Genomic DNA, 18894 nt, shown 5'->3' on the forward strand with positions numbered 1-18894 from the left:
TGTAGAATTGGAAGCTTCCATGGATGTTAAACATTCTTGGAACCATAAATAACTATATATATATATATATATATATATATATATATATATATATATATATATATATATATATATATATATATATATATATATATATATATATATATATATATATATATATATATATATATATATATATATATATATATATATATATATTATTTTTTATTTATTTATTTATTTATTTATTTATTTATTTATTTATTTATTTATTTAAGAGTTAATACCTAAAATGTTGATTTACTGATTGGCTGTAATGCTCAACTTTTGCTTTCCAGAGACAACTGACATGACAGTGAGTACATAATAAAATTTTTGCTTGAAATTATCTTTAAAATGAAAATTAAAATGCTGTCATCATTTACTCACCCTCAGTTCGTTCCAAACCTCTTTAAGTTTCTTTCTTCTGCTGAACACAAAATAAAATATTTTCAAGAATGTTTGTACCCAAACAGCTGCTAGTATTGGGGGGAAATACCATGGAAGTCAATGGGAACAAATAACTGTTTGGTTAAAAACAATCTTTTAAATATCTCCGTTCGTGTTCAGCAAAAAAAATAAACTTGTACAGGTTTGGAACAATTTGATGGGGAATAAATGATAGCAATTTTCATTTTTGCGTGAACTGTCCCTTGAATAGAGTCCCAAAAAATCTTAGATGCCCTATAATAACCACAGCTCATTAGTCTCGTATCTGGTTGTTTTTTGCAGAATCAGCTTCCTGTTGTTGTCTTAAAGCTCATTTGCGTTACCTAAGGGAATTTTCGGAGAGCTCTCGGTTAGTTTCAAAAACCCTCTGTAAATGACTTTCCGCTGAGGAGGGATTGGCAAAGGAGACAATGGCCTGCAGGAAGACCCCTGACTTACTTCACGTCCCCTCTTCACACTCTCCCAGACACGAGTGTCAGCTGCGAGCGTCATCACCAGCTCGGGATCAAACGTGCTGCCGCCTCCTGGACTTCAGGGAGAGTTTGTTATTCATTCCTGGGGTCACTTCTGTCGTCCCTCCGACTCCACCGATGCGGCTCCGCAGGAAACAGTTTCAGGTGGCTTGTTTTGAGCAGATGTGTTATTGTATCTGGTCTGATCCAGGAAGAGACAGAAAAAAAAACAGCTTTTGTCCTTTGCAGGAACATTGTTTTTCTTGGCCAAAGCGGCTGATTCCGAAAGGACAGCTGATATTAAGTTCATTAAACACCAAGAACAACCAGAGACATTTGGCACAATGAGATTATGAAATAAAAAGAGCAGTCTAGATGTTTAACAGTGGTCTGCATTGCTTGACAGGGTTTGATGTAATGTATGAAGGAAGGAGGAGCTCAGGCTGCCTCTGGAGATGTGTGATTCAGTGTGATGCACCGTTAACTTCTGGAGCTTTTCTGGGGAGGGTCCGGAAAGAGTCACAGCACTGGAAGTGTGTCTTATAAACACAGCTCCCTCTCCGAGTCCTGGCAGAAGTGTAATCTCTGACTATTCATAACAAACTTTTAGTATCACAGCCATCTGAAGTTCTGTCTCATTCCCACAACCGGACCTCAGAGATGTACAACAGCAGCTACTCCCGGGCCACTGTGGGACTGGAGACCAAAAAGATCCACAAGGCGAAGAAGGGGAAAAGCTGCGGCTACTACATGAGGATCCTCTTCTTCTTCTCGTCTCTGATCCAGTCCCTCATCATCGTCAGTTTGGTGCTCTTCCTCGTGTACGGCCAGCCAGAGAAGACGGCCGAGGAGAAGAGAGTGGAAGAGCTGGAGCTGGCCTTCAACAAGATCTCTGCAGACAACACCAAACTCAGAAAAGACAACGCTGACCTCACCGGTTCCCTCAAAGCAAAGACTGGAGAGAAGGAAGCGGCGGATAAAGAGATAACAAAGCTGAAAAATGACTTAACGATCAAGACCAGTAGCTTTCAGAAGTCACTCGTAAGTCTTTTATTTGCTTGAAAAGTTTGAGGATCAGTAAAACTGTTACTTTTTTTAAAAGAAGAGTCTTATGCTCATTTAGACTGCATTTATTTGATTAAAAGTTGCAGTAAAAAACAATTTTCTTTTTTAATGTACTTTAAAATATAATATATTCCTGCGAAGAAAGCTGATTTTTCAGCATCATTACTCCAGTCTTCAGTGTCTTCAGAAATAATTGTAATATGCCGATTTATAATTAATACTGTAAACAGTTGTGCAGCTTCATTTTTTTGGGGACCTGTGATAATTTTTTCAGGGTTCTTTAATAAATAAATAGTTAAAAAGAATTATGTTTATTCAAAATAGATTTTTTTTGTGTGTGTTACATTATACACTACCAATCAAAATTTGTGGTCAGTAATTTTTCTTTTTAGAATAAATGAATATTTTTATTAATCAAGGATGTTATAAAAAGTGACAGTGAAGACATACTGTTAAAAAAAGATTTCTGCTATGAATAAATGCTGTTCTTTTAATATTTTTATTCATCAAAGAATCAAAGAAAGTATCACGTTACAAAATAAAAATTAAGCAGCACAATTAAAAACATTTCAAATCTTAATAATCCTAAACATTTAAAAAGCAGAGTATCTATGACTTACTTTCTTCTGTGAAACAAACTCAAATATATTTTGAAGGATGTTGACATTGTTTTGGTCAACGAGGCTCAAAATAATTTGACATTGACTTTTATTGCATGGACAAATGAAAAACTACATACATTTTTTTTTTAAATCTTTGTTGTTTGACAGAAATAAGTCTGTCATACAGGTGTGCAATGACATGAGAATGTGCAAAGATGGACCAAGTTTGAATGTTTGTCTTGATATTACAATGTTTGATTAATCTTGAAACCCTACCAACAATTAAAGCTTGATTTTGACTGGCTGTTTTCCAGGCTGCTTGTGAGGCCAGTAAAGCAAAGGTCCTAAGCACTCGAAATCCTCCACCTTCATGTCCACCAAGCAACAACAATCAGAATGGTGAGTGCAATAAATGAATCAGCAGTTTCACACAGAAGACCGTCCTGCTGACATGTCTTTCTTTTCTCTTCTCAGGTGAAATAAAAACTCTAAACAGTGCTCTGCAACAGCAGAGAGAACTATATGGAATCCTTATGAGTAACTTCAGCCAAACGACGAAGTACCTTAAAATAGACTTGGACAATGCAGTGAAGGAGAAAAATGAACATCACAGCCAGGTGACACAACTGAGGAAAGAAAACATGAACTTGAAATCCCAGCTTGACTTGTACACCAAGAAATGCAAAGAAGACTTTGCAGAGTCCCTCAAAGGCATCCAGACGGTCACAAGTGCCTTCCTGACCAAAATCGACAACTTCTTCACCCACTCGGTCACGTTTCACCTCACCTGCACGAAACAGGAAGAGCAGATGGGAAGGATTCGCTCCAACTGCACCAGTCTCTCTCGACAGGTGGAGGACAAGTTCCAGAGCTACCTGGACATCGTGGGAGCGAAGGTCTCCAGCATTCAGAAACAGAGCAGCCGGTTGGAAGTAGAGAACGTGGAACTGACTTCAGAACTGGACAAGTGCAAAGCGGATCAGAAGAAAGAGGCTGGGGAGAGCAGCAAAAAACTGCAGGATGCCCAACAGAAGTATGACAGGGAGCAGAAGCAGCTTCTCGAGGAGAAAAGCAGACTGAGGAACGACAAAGAGCAACTCGAAATCCAGCTGCGAAACGGCTGCACACAACAGGTGGGAGTTGATGAATGATGACGCTTAACATATCTGGAAAATTCTTCCACAGTGGCAATTTTTAGCTTTATCGTATCGTATTGAGTGTATCGTAATGATCTCAAATCAATCTTCACTGTTTGTGCAGCTCAAACCTGCTGGTCAACCCCCTGGCATGGCCACATCTGGAAGGGGCCGTTAACCACTAAAGGTAAGTGGTCTTTATTCATTTGAAAGTCAGAATTCACTTGGCATTACTTTTCACTTGGTACAAGCTAAACCAGGGGTGTCCAATCTGCTCCTGTGTCCCGCAGAGTCAGGAGATGTCTAGTAATCCTAAAGATATTTGTCATCATTCACTCGCCCTCATTTGTTCCAAACCTATTAGATTTTCTTTCTTCTGTTAACATGCAAGAAGACATTTTGAAAAATATGGTTAAACAAGTAGGTTTTGGACTCCATTGACTCCATCAGAATGGAAAAACTATGGAAGTCAATAGGAGCCAGAAACTGTTTGGCAAGAAAGACATGATGCGAGGGTGAGTTAACGATGACAGAATTTAAACGTTTGGGTGAACTACCCCGATGTGTTCAATCAGGGTTGGAGCTAAACTCCACAAGCAGGATTGGACACACCTGCCCATAACAAAAACATACGTTACTGTCACTTTAAATTTGCATCGGAATGCTACGTCCGATTCCTGCAGATTTGAGCTTTAACACACCGGCCTGAAAGTTTCTAGTAATTCTGAAGAACTCGTTTAGCAGGTGCATGTGTGTTTAATTACTGACAGAAGCAAATGCTGTCACCAGGGTGGTACACCTTTGCTCCTTATTGACCCCTAAGGTGTTCATATTTGTACCCTAGGGGTGCATTTTATTACCTTAATGGTAAAATATTAGTATTTTGAAAAGGTACTGCCTCCTACAACTGCTGTACTTTTTTGTGATGATATATGGCAAAATTATTTCTGGCAAAGGACCACTGTGTGCATACTTCACTCCGTCAATTTGTTTTTTGAAACAAAAAAATGCCTTTTAAAATTTGAAATTAGATTGATCATTGATAACATCTGAAACAAAACATACAATACTTTGTGAAAAGATTACAGGTCACACACGATATTAAACATGACGCTATTAAAGGAATATTAAAAAACCTTAGTTTGGAGGACTTGTGTTAATTGCCCACATCAAGCGTATCAGAGTGATTAAGAATGTCTTTTATATTGTTTTCGCTCTTTTCCGCAGGCTGGGTGTGGAGAAGGGAGTGATCTGAATCTCAAGGCCGGACTCTGAGTGTCTTGTGTGTGGGAGTTTCCTGATTTTGAGCCTGTGATCTCTTCTGTAAATACTGTTGTCACTGTGGATCCCTGTAAATGTACGTGCACTCTAATGTTAAGTTCTTTGTATAGTTGTATTTAAGCATCATGGGCTGTGAGCTTGCATGACATGATATATCTACTTCATCTAGGTCTCAGTTATTTAGAGTGGTGCAGACCTAAAAATGTGAGACTGCCTTTCTACAAAGCACACAGTTGATATTAAATACATGACTTTGTTAAATACTAAGAGAATCTGATTCTGTGAAACCTCCGTGTGTTGTGATGTATATAATGCTCTTTACACATTAATTGTGTTACAGTGATTGTTCGAACCAGTTTTAATGTCCTTTTTACTGTTTGTGTTTTCTAAATATTTTGTTCTTTCTAATATGTTGATCAGTCTGTTTTGAATAAATAAACACTCATCAAAATCAACTCCTGTTTTCTTTCCTTCTATATTAAAAAGTTAAAACAAGATTTCTAGCTCACTTACAAAATATGCTGATCTCATATATATATATATATATATATATATATATATATATATATATAAAATGAAAATACAGGAATAGTCTGTTCAATATGTTAATAGCCAAGTAATTCTTACTAATAACAACAAAATGCACAATATTAATAATATTAGACATGCACTCTGATGATGCAGTACTACAATATTTAAAGATTCAGTTTTGGGTTGTGGTGTGTATAATATAAAGATGAATTAACAAAAGACTTTGACGATGCTGAATGTGTTCTGTGCCGAGATTGGTAAATAATTTTCTTCATGCAGTCGCTATTAAATGTATGACAGAATTCTGAAGGAGTCTTTGTGTTCTAAGGCAGTTCCTTCAGAACATGTTGGCCTCTCCCTCAACCTCATAAAGCAGAGCAAAGGCCAGTGAGATTTATGCGAGCTTTTTAACCCCACTAATCAGCAGAAACAACAGCTCAACAGTGGCATGAATGAGAGGAAGGCAGAAGGTACAGTGTGCTGCGCACAGCTCCTGGCACCACGATGCCGTCAAACAGGTGAAGAGTTCAGCAAGCACACATAAATATTTAAATGAATGTCAGATTGACAGGAGAACAAAGGGCCGTGGGGAGCATTTCTGAACAGCTCCTTCCTCAACAGCCGGTAGAGTTGACCACAGAGAATGCTCAGCTGCATCAGATCAATGCGGCCAGAACAAATAAGAAATCCTCCTGCCAAGGCTAATGTGAAGGCATCCTTTGCAAAACAGCCATTGGGAGGAAATTTTATTGTTTTTGGGGAAGCCGAGATTTGAAACTGTGCCTACTAAATGCAATAAAATAATGGCTGATATTTCTGGTTACAGTGAGCTCTTCTGTAGACTGTTTGGATCGATCAGCTCAGGTTTGTAGATTTTTATCAGCTATCTTTTTTTATTTTTTTAGTACTGCCATCTAGAAACTCTGTTTAAAATCTTTACACCTTTTGCAATAACTGTGTACAAGTCCTTCTGTTTTAAGTGTGAAAAACGAAATCAACATACTTCTGTGTGTATGTATATATATATTAGGATTAGATTAAAATATTAAATCTAATATGAAAAAATATTCACTCAAAATTATCTGCAGCACGTCTACAATCCAATAATCACTTTAAGCTTTGTGCCTTGTTACTTTTAATATGAAACAAAGTCTCAGCTTTCAAATTCTGCCAATTCTATTACATTATACAAACAATAAATGTGCGTTTGAACCGCAGAAACATGTCAGTAAAACAGCTTGTATGCAATGTCAAATAACATTCACCTTCCCTTACTAAATGTACTTTGGTTTTACTATTGTTAAAGTATAGTAACCATGTTTTTTGATGTATTGATTACCATTAGTATAACCACAGTTTTACTACAAATACCATGGTTAAACTATGGTTAGTTAGTGTAGGAATCCATGGTTATAATTATGGTATAATTATAGTATAATTATAGTGTTTCATTTGTAGTAAAACCATGGTTAATTTTTGTAAGATGTCAGCTAGAAAACAAATGACTACAGAAAGGAGCATTTTGCTATATATCACATTTTTACTTAACATTAATTATATAATATATTTAATAATATACTGTTTGTTTGTTTAAATGTCATGAAATAACGTTGTTGTTTTTTTGTCCTTGTTGTTGTTTTATCCAGTCACAGTTTAAAAGTTTATAATTCAACAACAAACCGAAGCAAAAACAAAAACAGACAAAAATCCAGCAGGAGGAACATCAGCAGCCTCCTCGAGGGCCGCATGGATGCTGCGGTTGTGCTCGGTGGAGATGAGGTCACTTTTGTTGAGGATCAGGATGCAGTCCTGTCTGTGAGATGAGTGCTCAAGGATACTCTTCAAGTGTCCGCTGAGGAAGACGCGCACTAGCTGGGGCTCTGAAGGAAGCTGTATCAAGTCGATGACCACAAGAGACAGATCTGCCTGCCTGTTTCCTGAGCCTGGTCAGCATCTTACAACCTCTGACCTCGCAGAAACAAACTGGCCACTTCCTGTCTATTCCATCCCTTTAGTAAATCACAGCATACTGAACAGGCAGAAAAATATCATGCACTGCAACACACAAAGGTAAACTGTAACAAAGGAAATGCCTAGTGTGCAATGATGTACACGTTGTGCATGCATTAAAATGTTTGAATTTCATTGCATTACATAAAATAAAACTTTTTAAAGATATCTGCAAATAAATCATGATAGACCTTTTTATAGAATTATTGTTGCAATATTTTTCAAAAATATAATTTGTTCTAAAATGCAGGAAAAAAATTTTTTTTTCTGTTTTAAAACAGTTTTATTGATTAATTCATAAGGATTCATATGAATTGTGCTGTTTAAGTGTAGTTGTTTTGTGATCAGTACAGTCTAATGACCTTTGATTTCACCCACCACACCATATAAAACATGAAGGAGAAACATGGCGTCAAAGCATGTGTCCATTTATAATTTAGATTTTGTTTGTTTTATTTTTTGCATTGAAATGTAAATTAAAAAAGAGAACTTAAAAATAAAAAAAATTAAATACACAGTATGTATACATATATATATATATATATATATATATACAGTACAGACCAAAAGTTTGGACACACCTTCTCATTCAAAGAGTTTTCTTTATTTTCATGACTATGAAAATTGTAGATTCACACTGAAGGCATGAAAACTATGAATTAACACAAGTGGAATTATATATGGAATTATATACATAACAAAAAAGTGTGAAACAACTGAAAATATGTCATATTGTAGGTTCTTCAAAGTAGCCACCTTTTGTTTTGATCACTGCTTTGCACACTCGTGGCTTTCTCTTGATGAGCTTCAAGAGGTAGTCACCTGAAATGGTCTTCCAACAGTCTTGAAGGAGTTCCCCGAGAGATGCTTAGCACTTGTTGACCCTTTTGCCTTATGTCTGCGGGCCAGCTCACCCCTAAACCATCTCGATTGGGTTCAGGTCCGGTGACTGTGGAGGCCAGGTCATCTGGCGCAGCACCCCATCACTCTCCTTCTTGCTCAAATAGCCCTTGATGCCTTCAGTGTGACTCTACAATTTTCATAGTCATGAAAATAAAGAAAACTCTTTGAATGAGAAGGTGTGTCCAAACTTTTGGTCTGTACTGTACATTTTGTTGGCTTGTAATTGTAGCTAGTTTTATCAATTAATTCAATAGTTAATATACAAAAAAATTGTATGAAAAGTTTGAATATCAGTAAAAAGAACTGGTTAAATTGATTATTTATCTCTTTTTAGTCAGTTATCCTTTGCCTTCAGTGGAAGCCATGACTGGAATAGACACCTATCAAAATTACATATTTTCTGGTCATTGTTAAACTGCCACCTCTTTTTCTAGAAACATTATGAAACTGAACTCTTTATATTATTGCATAACCTCTCATGTCTAATCAGTCATGAATAATTGTCGCACCTACATCTAAATCTGTGAATAAACAGATCATTTCCCCTCGATCTTGAGAAATCTTGAGAGATATTTCCCTTCTATGGGCCATTTTTAGGATGGCAATATTTATCACTTTGGATTGTTTGCACAAAAAAATGCCTGAGTGTTTATTCTAGCTTGATTTTCCCACACGTCTCCGTAAATACATATCGCTGACAGGCGCACCGGACGTCAGACACGCAGCATTGGCTGCCCACTGCTCCTGGTGTGTGTTCACTGTGTGTGTGTGTGTGTGTGTGTGTGTGTGTGTGTGTTTGTTCACCAATCACTGCTATGTGTGCACACTTGGATGGGTTAAATGCAGAACACAAATTCCGTCACATCACATCCTTTCCTTTCCTTTCCTAATTCATTAGATACTAGTACCTATTAAACAGATACTAGTATACTTATTCATTAGTATACTAGTATTTATTTCAATAGTTACTAGTATATATTCAGTTGTTACTAGTAACTCAATTAAAACTTTTGATTTAGAACCGTCCAGTTCTGATTGGTATATGGCAAGCAATTTAACAATTAATTTATAAAACTTACTATTTTGATTCTACTGGTACGTTTTTACATAATGTGTATTCTTAAGACACAAGTATTTATTCATTAGATACCAGTTCTTATTTATTAGATACTGGAATTCATTCATTAGACACTAGTACCTATAAACACTAGTACTTTTTGTCAGATACTAGCAGCTTATTCATTAGATTCTAAATAGTACTTTTATTAGACACTAATATATTAGATACTATTACTTAGTGACTTTTAACTATTCTATTGCTACTAGTAACACATTTAAATTTGTATTGACTTATTGTTATTCAGATATCAACTACTCAGTTTTGACTAGTACGTATTCCTATTGTGACTAGAACATAAGTTTTATATATTCTAGTAGTCATTGATTAGGTACTACTACTTATTTTTATTAGACACTATATCTATTATTACACACTGTTACTTATTCATTCATGCATTATTCAAAGTGTTACTAGTAAGATTTTCTATTTTACTAGTAAGATTTTTAACTCTACATTGGGCTTTCTGACTATAACACGAGTAACATGACTATAACAGTTGTGACTAGTAAGATAGTTTCTATCTGTTAAATAAAAACAAATATCTACTGAAAAGTAATAGCATTTAATATGTAATGAATGCTTTCTAGCAATATCTAAAAATACATTAGTCACCATTTTAATAAGTATCTTATAAAAAAGCATTAGTATTTTAAACAAAAGTTGCTCGTGGCCAAAGAATAAACAATAAGTATGTGCTAGTACCTAATGGAATATACACTAGTAGCTAGAAAATCAGTGCTAGTAGCATGAAACTTTTTGCTATAGCAAAAAGTTTCATGATATTAGTACTGATTTTACTGATTTCATGCTATTAGTACTGATTTTACTGATTTTGCTATTAGTACTGATTTTCTAGCTACTAGTGTAGTAGTACTATAGTATGTTTTAAGGAATAAATGTTAAAATGGCTTGCCATACAGCAATACACATATTGCACATCCAAGGACAATGAAAACTAGTTCGCTGAGATGTTGGGAGCCCCGTGAAACATTTTGTTCTTAGACTCAGACTTCTCCGAAGTCTTTAATTTCTCAGGATAGAGGGCAGAGGTATTACCATGGGAGATGCACAAGGTTTCAAGAAAACCTAGATTTACTATATTTAAAATGTGATAATTACAAGCACAAAAAAACAACACAAAGGTCACATCCTGTAGAAACGTGCAATCCTTCAGACCAGTGTTACAGTGATGGGCAAATAATAAGCATGGGCAGGAACATATGCATTTTATTTTTAGATGAGATAAGGAATTGTCTTCCTTAAAAATGGAGCTTAAAATAAGATCCGAAAGCATAGTACAAAACAAAGTGCACCACCTTGGAAGCAAAAATGTCTGTGTTACTGAGGTGACCGCCAACAACAACTGCTGTATTTTCCAATTGTCCAGATCAGGTGAAGGTGAGTCTGAATTTCCATACTAGAATAACACTTCTGGATGATTTGGGACACCTTGTCCAAAGCCAAATAGTTGCTTATTTGCCCACGTCAAAAGAGCTAACAACAAGGTTAAAAATAAAGGTTTTAAAAGGGTGTTTTTCACAGTGATGCCATAGAAGAACCAGTTTTGGTTCCCCAAAGAACCTTTCAGTGAAACATTATTATAATAAACATTTTATTATTATTAATTTTTTAGTGTGAAGAATAATAATAATTTAATAATCAAAAACCTTTTTTGTGGAATGAAAAGGTTCCATGGACGATAAAGGTTCTTTGTGGAACCATTGATGCCAATAAAGAACCTTTATTTTTAAGAGTGTTTATGGATTTTTTCCACACCCATTTTAGCATCGACCAAGTTAAAATTATATGATCGGCATGGTCTTTTTGGATATTTAATGTTTTGGTTACCTGGTGGAGGGAGAGAAAACTTAATTAAAAACATCTTCAATTGTGTTTCGAAGATTAACCAAAGTCTTGTGGGTTTGGAATGACATTGAGATTCAGTTAATTATGTATTTTCATTTTTGTATTTTCATGTCACTTTATTAATTTGTATTCACAATTTATGCATCAATCCTGTAACCATCATAAAACCCTCTTAAAATAAATAATCAGGAAGTGAAAAGTAAGACAAGTAAAGGTCTTCTCTTATTTCATGCATTAACTAATATCAACAAATGAGACCTTATTGCAATGTGTTACCGGTATCCTTCTTTATATTATATATACATCTTTATTTAACCAAGTTGCCTTTTGAATGGCATCCATCAATATTTCATGTGCATTTATTTATTTGCCAAGTACCCATTAATTAATTATTTATTTATAATATAAAATCACCATAAAACACTAAAGGTGCATAAGAGACCACAGTGCCATATTACGGTCTGATAAGTTTGTTTTTTATGTAAGTTATTTTCTGTAAAATGTCAGTGTTTCATTCATTAGCAAGGCACTTTAACATTGAATGTTTTTACTATCTAATTATCTGATTTTGAACAGCAGGTAAGCGCTGATCTGTTTGGAACTGAACAATTACATAAAACACCAATGAACTAAACCCATTTAAAACCTAAAGAAATGCTTGAATAAAACATCTTCAGTGTCTCTTGGCTTTTGTCTTTTGTCCAGAATAACTGCATATATATCATCACAATAAACTTCGCTAAACTACTGCAGCCTCCTTGAGCGGATGAAAGTTTGAAGAAACGTTTCTCTGTTGTTGCCATTCTGGTACAGTCTGGAATTAAAGTATATTTCCATATGCACACTGGAAGGAAGAGGCCATTTTCACTCAATTGCTCTTTGTGTGTACTTCCTTTCAGAGTTCATACATTACCAATCCCCAAACACATTTTACATTTCTAAATCCTTGCAAATTTTCAAGTGCAGAAAGTACTACATTCTGAAAATTCCGTTTTACAGCTTTAAGCATAATTTAATAAAAAAAAAATGCTTAATTAAATTACTCTACACAGGAACTGACAGCAGAGACCATGAACAATAAGAGGCCTGATGAACGTGGGTTAATTGGGGGCAGGAAGTGCGGTGATATCCAAACATCCCTTTCTGCTACTGGACAGCACAGAGGTCAGAGATAAACGTCATTAAAGGCCGTGCACGGGGTCACTTTATGTGCATTTATCACAACCATCAACCTTTTATTGTAGGACAATGTGACTCTTTTGCCCCTAAAATCTGTTTAACCGTTTTAAGTAAAACATTATATTCCCATAAATATGGAAACATGATTTGATGCATTGTTTTGTTCACTCAAGTAACTTCGCCAAATGAATAAAAATTATAGTGTGGACAAAAGAACAAACAGCAGAAATATATTTTCTTTTCTTATAAGTTGAAGACACAAACAATAAGGACTAGGGGGCTGCAAAAGATTCCATAAGATCCACTGAAAATTTTTTTTATTTGTATTGCTGTCAAAGCTTACACAAACAAAGTTTGGGGTCTGTCAGATTTTTAAAATGTTTTTAAATGAAATATCTTATTCTTACCGAGGCTGCATTTATTTGATAACAAATACAGCAAAAATTGTGAAAAAATTATTAAAATTTAAAATAACTGTTTAATAAATGTGAAAATATTGTAAAATGTAATTTATTCCTGTGATCAAAGCTGTATTTTCATCATTATTCCATTCTTGTCTTGGATATGATTCAGAAAAAATATAAATTTTGACGCTTTGTTATTTTTGTGCAATTACAAAGACAACTACTTAGTTCTAAATAATATTTCAACCAAACAAACAAGCCACACTCTTATAATGATACCAATTCATTCACACAATTCTAATTATATAGCTTCTTTTAAATTATAGAAAGTGAGTACTTACTATAAAACAAAAAAGTAAAAATTTTGAAGCCTTGCCAGCAGAATCAAAGCCTATTAAAAACTAATGTATGATTTTATGCCAAAATTGCACTAGGATTAAAAAATGCACTTTTAATGGAGACATCTTTGTCCTTAATGTATTGTGTGTAGCTTTTGTTTGTACTTAGTGTAAAACTAATTTATGAAAAGGAAAAGTCAATAAGGATGCAAATGGGATAAATAGCAAAGGGATCTCATTTTATAATAATATACAAATGCACAGAGCTTTGGCACACTTTTAAAGTGTGTCAATGGAGGGGAAACACTATTTTTCATGACCTCTATTAGAGACTTTACAACCCGTCTGTAACTCTCAGAGGAAGGAGATGGTCTATGACAGACTTGTTCCTTGACGCACAAAGAAATCCCTCTGTTTTCCAGAGGAATAGACTCTAATGTAAATATAACACCAAAACATCTGAACAAAATTGGACAAATGATGGCATGTGCATTAATTGTACATGCTGTATTTTTAGGCACTACGACAACATCTCTCAAAGAGACTTGCAATGGTCTTGATTCCTTCTTTCAACATCTGCTGTGGTTTCTCTGAGGTCAATACTAACAGGAAGGTCTTGCAAACCATTCTGGAAATGAATCGGTGACAGGGATCCATGTGAAGAGACGTATACCGTCATTTAAGATTCCTCACAAAGTCAAAGAATGCTTCTACATGTGCCAAGCACTATAATTGACAACGCACACAAATACAACAACTTAGTCATAATTCCACAGAAAGTGAGGAATAGTCTCACTAAAGCTTGAAAAATGTGTATTGACGTCTTTCCAGGGATAGATACCTTCTGATGTTCATTTATGTTTATTTAATGCTTAGTAAAGAGGAAGAGATGACCAGTTCACATGCTGCTTTAACTGGGGGCGCTACAAGTGATTTCACAAAACACATTAAAAAGCAACAAAACCATATTTATTATTTGAATTTCTTAAAACATGGCAAAATTAGAATGCAAAGAACATAAGAAAATTCATCTTTTCATTACCAGAATAAATTACTTTTTACAATATATTCAAGTAGTAAACAGCTATTTTGAATTGAAATAATATTTTACAATATCATTATGTTTTTTAACAAATAAATGCATATAATAATATTTTATGAAGGTACTTTTCCACAGCTTGATATGATTCTTTAGAGTCTTAATGAAAAGTCTGTAACATAGTTTGGTTAAAATTTACATTAAAACACACCTTTTTTACCCTTTCATAAACAGCTATTTTCTGAAGTCATTTTGTAGCATTTCCCTTTAAATGTTAATGAGCTCTGCTGACCCCACCCCTCTCTTCCAACTGCTCTCTGAGGGCCTGTTTACTATATTTTTGGGTAACACTTTAGAATAAGGTTCCATTAGTTAATGTTAGTTAATGTATTAATTAACATGAACAAACAATGAATAATACATTTATTACTGTATTTATTCATCTTCGTTAATGTTAGTTAATGAAAATACAGTTATTCATTGTTAGTTCATGGTAATTCACAGTGCATTAACTAATGTTAACAAGCACAACTTTTGATTTAAATAATGCATTAGTAAATGTTGAAATTAACATGAACTAAGACTTATAAATGCTGTAGAAGGATTGCTCTTGCTTAGTTCATGTTAACGAAAGTAGTTAACTAACATTAACTAATGGAACCTTATTCTAAAGTGTTACCTATTTTTTATTAATTTAGCCGCATTCATCTGAAATTTGCCATTTAGCACATTATTATGAAAGGGATTTGCAAAGATTCATAAAAAAACCTTATCCTCACTTCTTCTGTAGGTGAAGCTGGATCATGAATGATTCAAATGAAGATAGACACATTTAGGTAGACTGGGGCGCATTCTCTTCAGAAACAAATGTAATCCACTGTGTCTTCAGCAGCTCAGATGTCAGTGATGTCATCAGAGTAAATGACGACTGCTATGTTCATTATTACATCCAACAACAGAACACCTCAATGCTTAGGAGTCATTCTTGTCTACATCTGCTCCAGTGTTGAAACAATGATGGACTGATGACAGTCACTCAGGGCGGAGCTAAGGTAAGACGCCAGTCCAGTCTGTGCTGAAACGCTACTGTCAATCAAACTATCGTGGGAGGGGCCTGTCAGTGTGATGTCACAAAGACAGGCATTTTAGTAGATTAAGAAAAAACAGCTCTGGGTGGATTTTTTTTCATTATACACACTGTCAACACACATTTCAGTTCAAACTACTTTTAAAAGTACATGTAGCATGCAATGTCCCCTTTAAAAAACATTAACTCAAAGACCAAACTTTTGAACTGCAGTGTAAATTTTAGACAATTTTCCCAATTATTGTATAATATTTCTAATCCTTTTCTGTTTCAACATTTTCGTTGTCATGTTTTTTCCCCAAAATTTTGAGGCCTTATTTTTTTTCAGATTTACAGTTATTTAGAAAATCCTTGGTGTCTTTAGCCAAACCAATAGCTGATATCACACTGGCTCCTCCTGAGGCTTGTGTTGGCTTGGCGCACACCCTGCTCAGGATGTCCTGTCTCCCGCTCTCTGCTCCTCACTCACTCAAGCAATCACCCTTACAAACAAACAATAGATGGACACCATCCCTGACAGAGAGACTACACTGCCCAATCTAGCAGTAAATTCTGCAATTATTTAATAGACCTTATAATAAAAACACAATAACCCCTTATGTGAACACACTTATGACAAGTGTTCTATTGGCCTCCACAGTAAATTACATCAACAGTCTATTATGCCTCACACTACAAGGAAAACAGCTTTTGCTATTACCGATAGCACATGTACAATTTTGAATGTGTTTAGTTAGAGGTGCTACAAAATGAGGAGAAGGATGAGAAAACTGGGTGTTTTGGTCCTTAGAGCGCGTGTAATGTATGTGCTTTTCAGGGAGTCTTGGGGCTGGATCTCTGCCATGTGCGATAAAGAGAGCAGAGGAGGACTGAAACGAGTGACCATGTAGAGACAGAAATGACATGTCATTGTGTAAATATGATATATATATATATATATATATATATATATATATATATATATATATATATATATATATATATATATTTTATGAATAAAAATGTATTGTCTGACGGCACATTGTCAGTGTCTGCTTTGCTTTGCGATGTATTTTTCACTACGTGAGAACGTGTGGAATGAGGCATGACTTCTGTATATATATATATATATATATATATATATATATATATATATATATATATGAAATATATTTAGATTTATATTTCAAATACATTCTGTTCTTTTGAAGTTTATCAAAAATCCTGAAAAATGCATGATGGCTTCAACAAAAAAAAAATGAAGCAGACTGGAGTAATGATGTTGAAAATTCAGCTTTGTATCAAAGGATTCAAGTAGTAAACTGCTATTTTAAATTGAAACAATATTTGACCTCAATATTCACCTTTGTCACTGAAGTACCATGACTTTTCTTTTCTTTGGACAAATAGAAAAGTTCCAAAGAACACCATTTATTTGAAACTTAATTTTTTTTTTTTTTTAGTGTCAAGAATAATCTAGCACACTATTATGGACGGTTCTCCTGAGGCATTCCTAAGTGTTCTGCTTTTTACTTTTTTGTTTGTGCCCCTGATTGGCATCCAGTAGGAAACAATCAAACACGTACACCGCTCAAGCTGGTGTTTATAGAAAAACAATGGAAAATTAGCGCACTGGAATGGAAAAACGAGTTCTGTGTGAAAAGCCCCTAACAATTTCCACATTCTGCATGTCTATAGCATCTGTCTGGAATTTCCTGCCTGCTTTAGTGACAAACATGTTAAAGTAATTTAGGTTGCCGCTGCAATATTTTTGTAACACATAAGCAGCAACTGGAAAACAATGTTAATATGTGGGTCAGATGATACAGGGTCATAAAAAAAGTTCTAAAAACATGAGATATTCCTGATCAATCCTTTACTTACGTTCATTTTAGCCGAACACTCCAATCTTGGCAAATGTGGCCCAGGTCATCTGTCATTTGTCTGAGAGCCTGTCACCTCTGTGCTTCTGTCTCTGCATGGATCAGGTCACTGAGACTTTAAAATACAATGACTCTCCAACTCTTCACATCACCAAATTGAATTTACATTCTATAATATTGTCAGATAAAGCCTATAAGTTAATAAAACACTCCTTCACATGAAAGGAGAAATGATATTCAAGATATTCCCAAGCACAAAACATATGCTGCCATCTAGTGTTAAAATTCTGATTCAATAACTAGATGTTTGCAAAATACATTTTTCATGATAAAATTAACATAAAGGGTTTTAGAAGACATTTCTCAGAACACTTTGGGACAATAACGGTTGATCACACACACAGCAAGTTCTTGTAAGACTCCACTGAAAGATTGAAATGTGTCAAACCAGAAAATAATTCTTAATTTTATATACTTTGAAAGAATTTTTGAAAGAAATAACTTCTGTTCATCAAGGAAGGCAATTTTAAATTGAAATGAAAAAAGTGACAATAACAGCATTTATAGTATAATGTTGGCAAAGATGTCTATTTAAAATAAATAGTTTTTTTTTCTTTTTCTTTTTTGTCAAGTGTCAGTTATCACAAGAAAAATATTAAGCAGCTCAACTGTCTTCAACATTGAATTTTTTCTTGAATATAAAATCAGCATCACGTGACACTAAAGTAATTACTGCTGAAAATCCAGCTTTGCTACCACAAGAATAAATCTAATTTAAAATCTATTTTAAAAAAAATATTTTACGAAGCTACTATAATACATTTTGTGCACAAAGAAAACTAAAATAATGACTTTATTCAATATAGCCTACATCTCACGAAACGACATTGAGGGTGGGTTAATGACAGAATTTTCATGTTTGGGTGAATTAACCCTTTAATATTTATTTGGCACCTGATAAAGATGTTGCCAATTCATAATGCATAAATATTACAACATTAATGACACATCTGACCTTATAACAGGTATGGCAGCAGCACTTCTTCTCCAATAACAAATAAAGTGCATGTTAATAACCTGATATACAGGATCAATGTGTCAATAGATCGGCGGAATCATTATTATTTACACCGCTGTCATAAACATAGAAAGTAAAATAAACGAGCGCTCCACGTGCCGTTTGTTGTTGGTGATTCCGTTCAGATGAGTTTCATTGGTCCGCATCGACACACGTGGGAGCAACGAAGCTTGTTATTCGCCAGCTTAATTGTCAATCAAATAAAAGTCTTTCCCCTTGTGCGCCCTACAGTTCTGTCCGTGTGGCACTAGTGACGTGAACCGTGCTAGTCTATTCAACTACTCAGATTTTAATACTTATCTGTTTTTTGTGTTTTATTTAAAAGATCATGATCTTATTTTAGTTAGTGTCAGCAATGTCGTGAGGTATGACATATTATACTTAAAAAATTCACATTTCAGAATAAACATATTATTATTCAAGTAATAGTTCAATCAAAAATGTTTTTCAATGAATAAATGAAAATTTTAAAT

At 34.6% G+C, this 18894-nt stretch overlaps 1 protein-coding gene across 1 annotated transcript; it reads left to right on the forward strand.

The window, feature by feature from the left end:
- The first annotated feature begins 927 nt into the window (after positions 1-927).
- On the forward strand, positions 928-5459 carry plvapb (plasmalemma vesicle associated protein b). Its single transcript, XM_052569417.1, has 5 exons — positions 928-1961; positions 2902-2986; positions 3062-3720; positions 3848-3910; positions 4951-5459. Exons 1-4 carry the CDS (start codon positions 1581-1583, stop codon positions 3899-3901), a joined length of 1179 nt encoding a protein of 392 aa, XP_052425377.1. The 5' UTR covers positions 928-1580; the 3' UTR covers positions 3902-3910; positions 4951-5459.
- Positions 5460-18894: the final 13435 nt, after the last annotated feature.

The sequence above is a fragment of the Carassius gibelio genome, chromosome B11, assembly GCF_023724105.1.
Source record: "Carassius gibelio isolate Cgi1373 ecotype wild population from Czech Republic chromosome B11, carGib1.2-hapl.c, whole genome shotgun sequence".
In the NCBI taxonomy this organism is placed as follows: Eukaryota; Metazoa; Chordata; class Actinopteri; order Cypriniformes; family Cyprinidae; genus Carassius; species Carassius gibelio.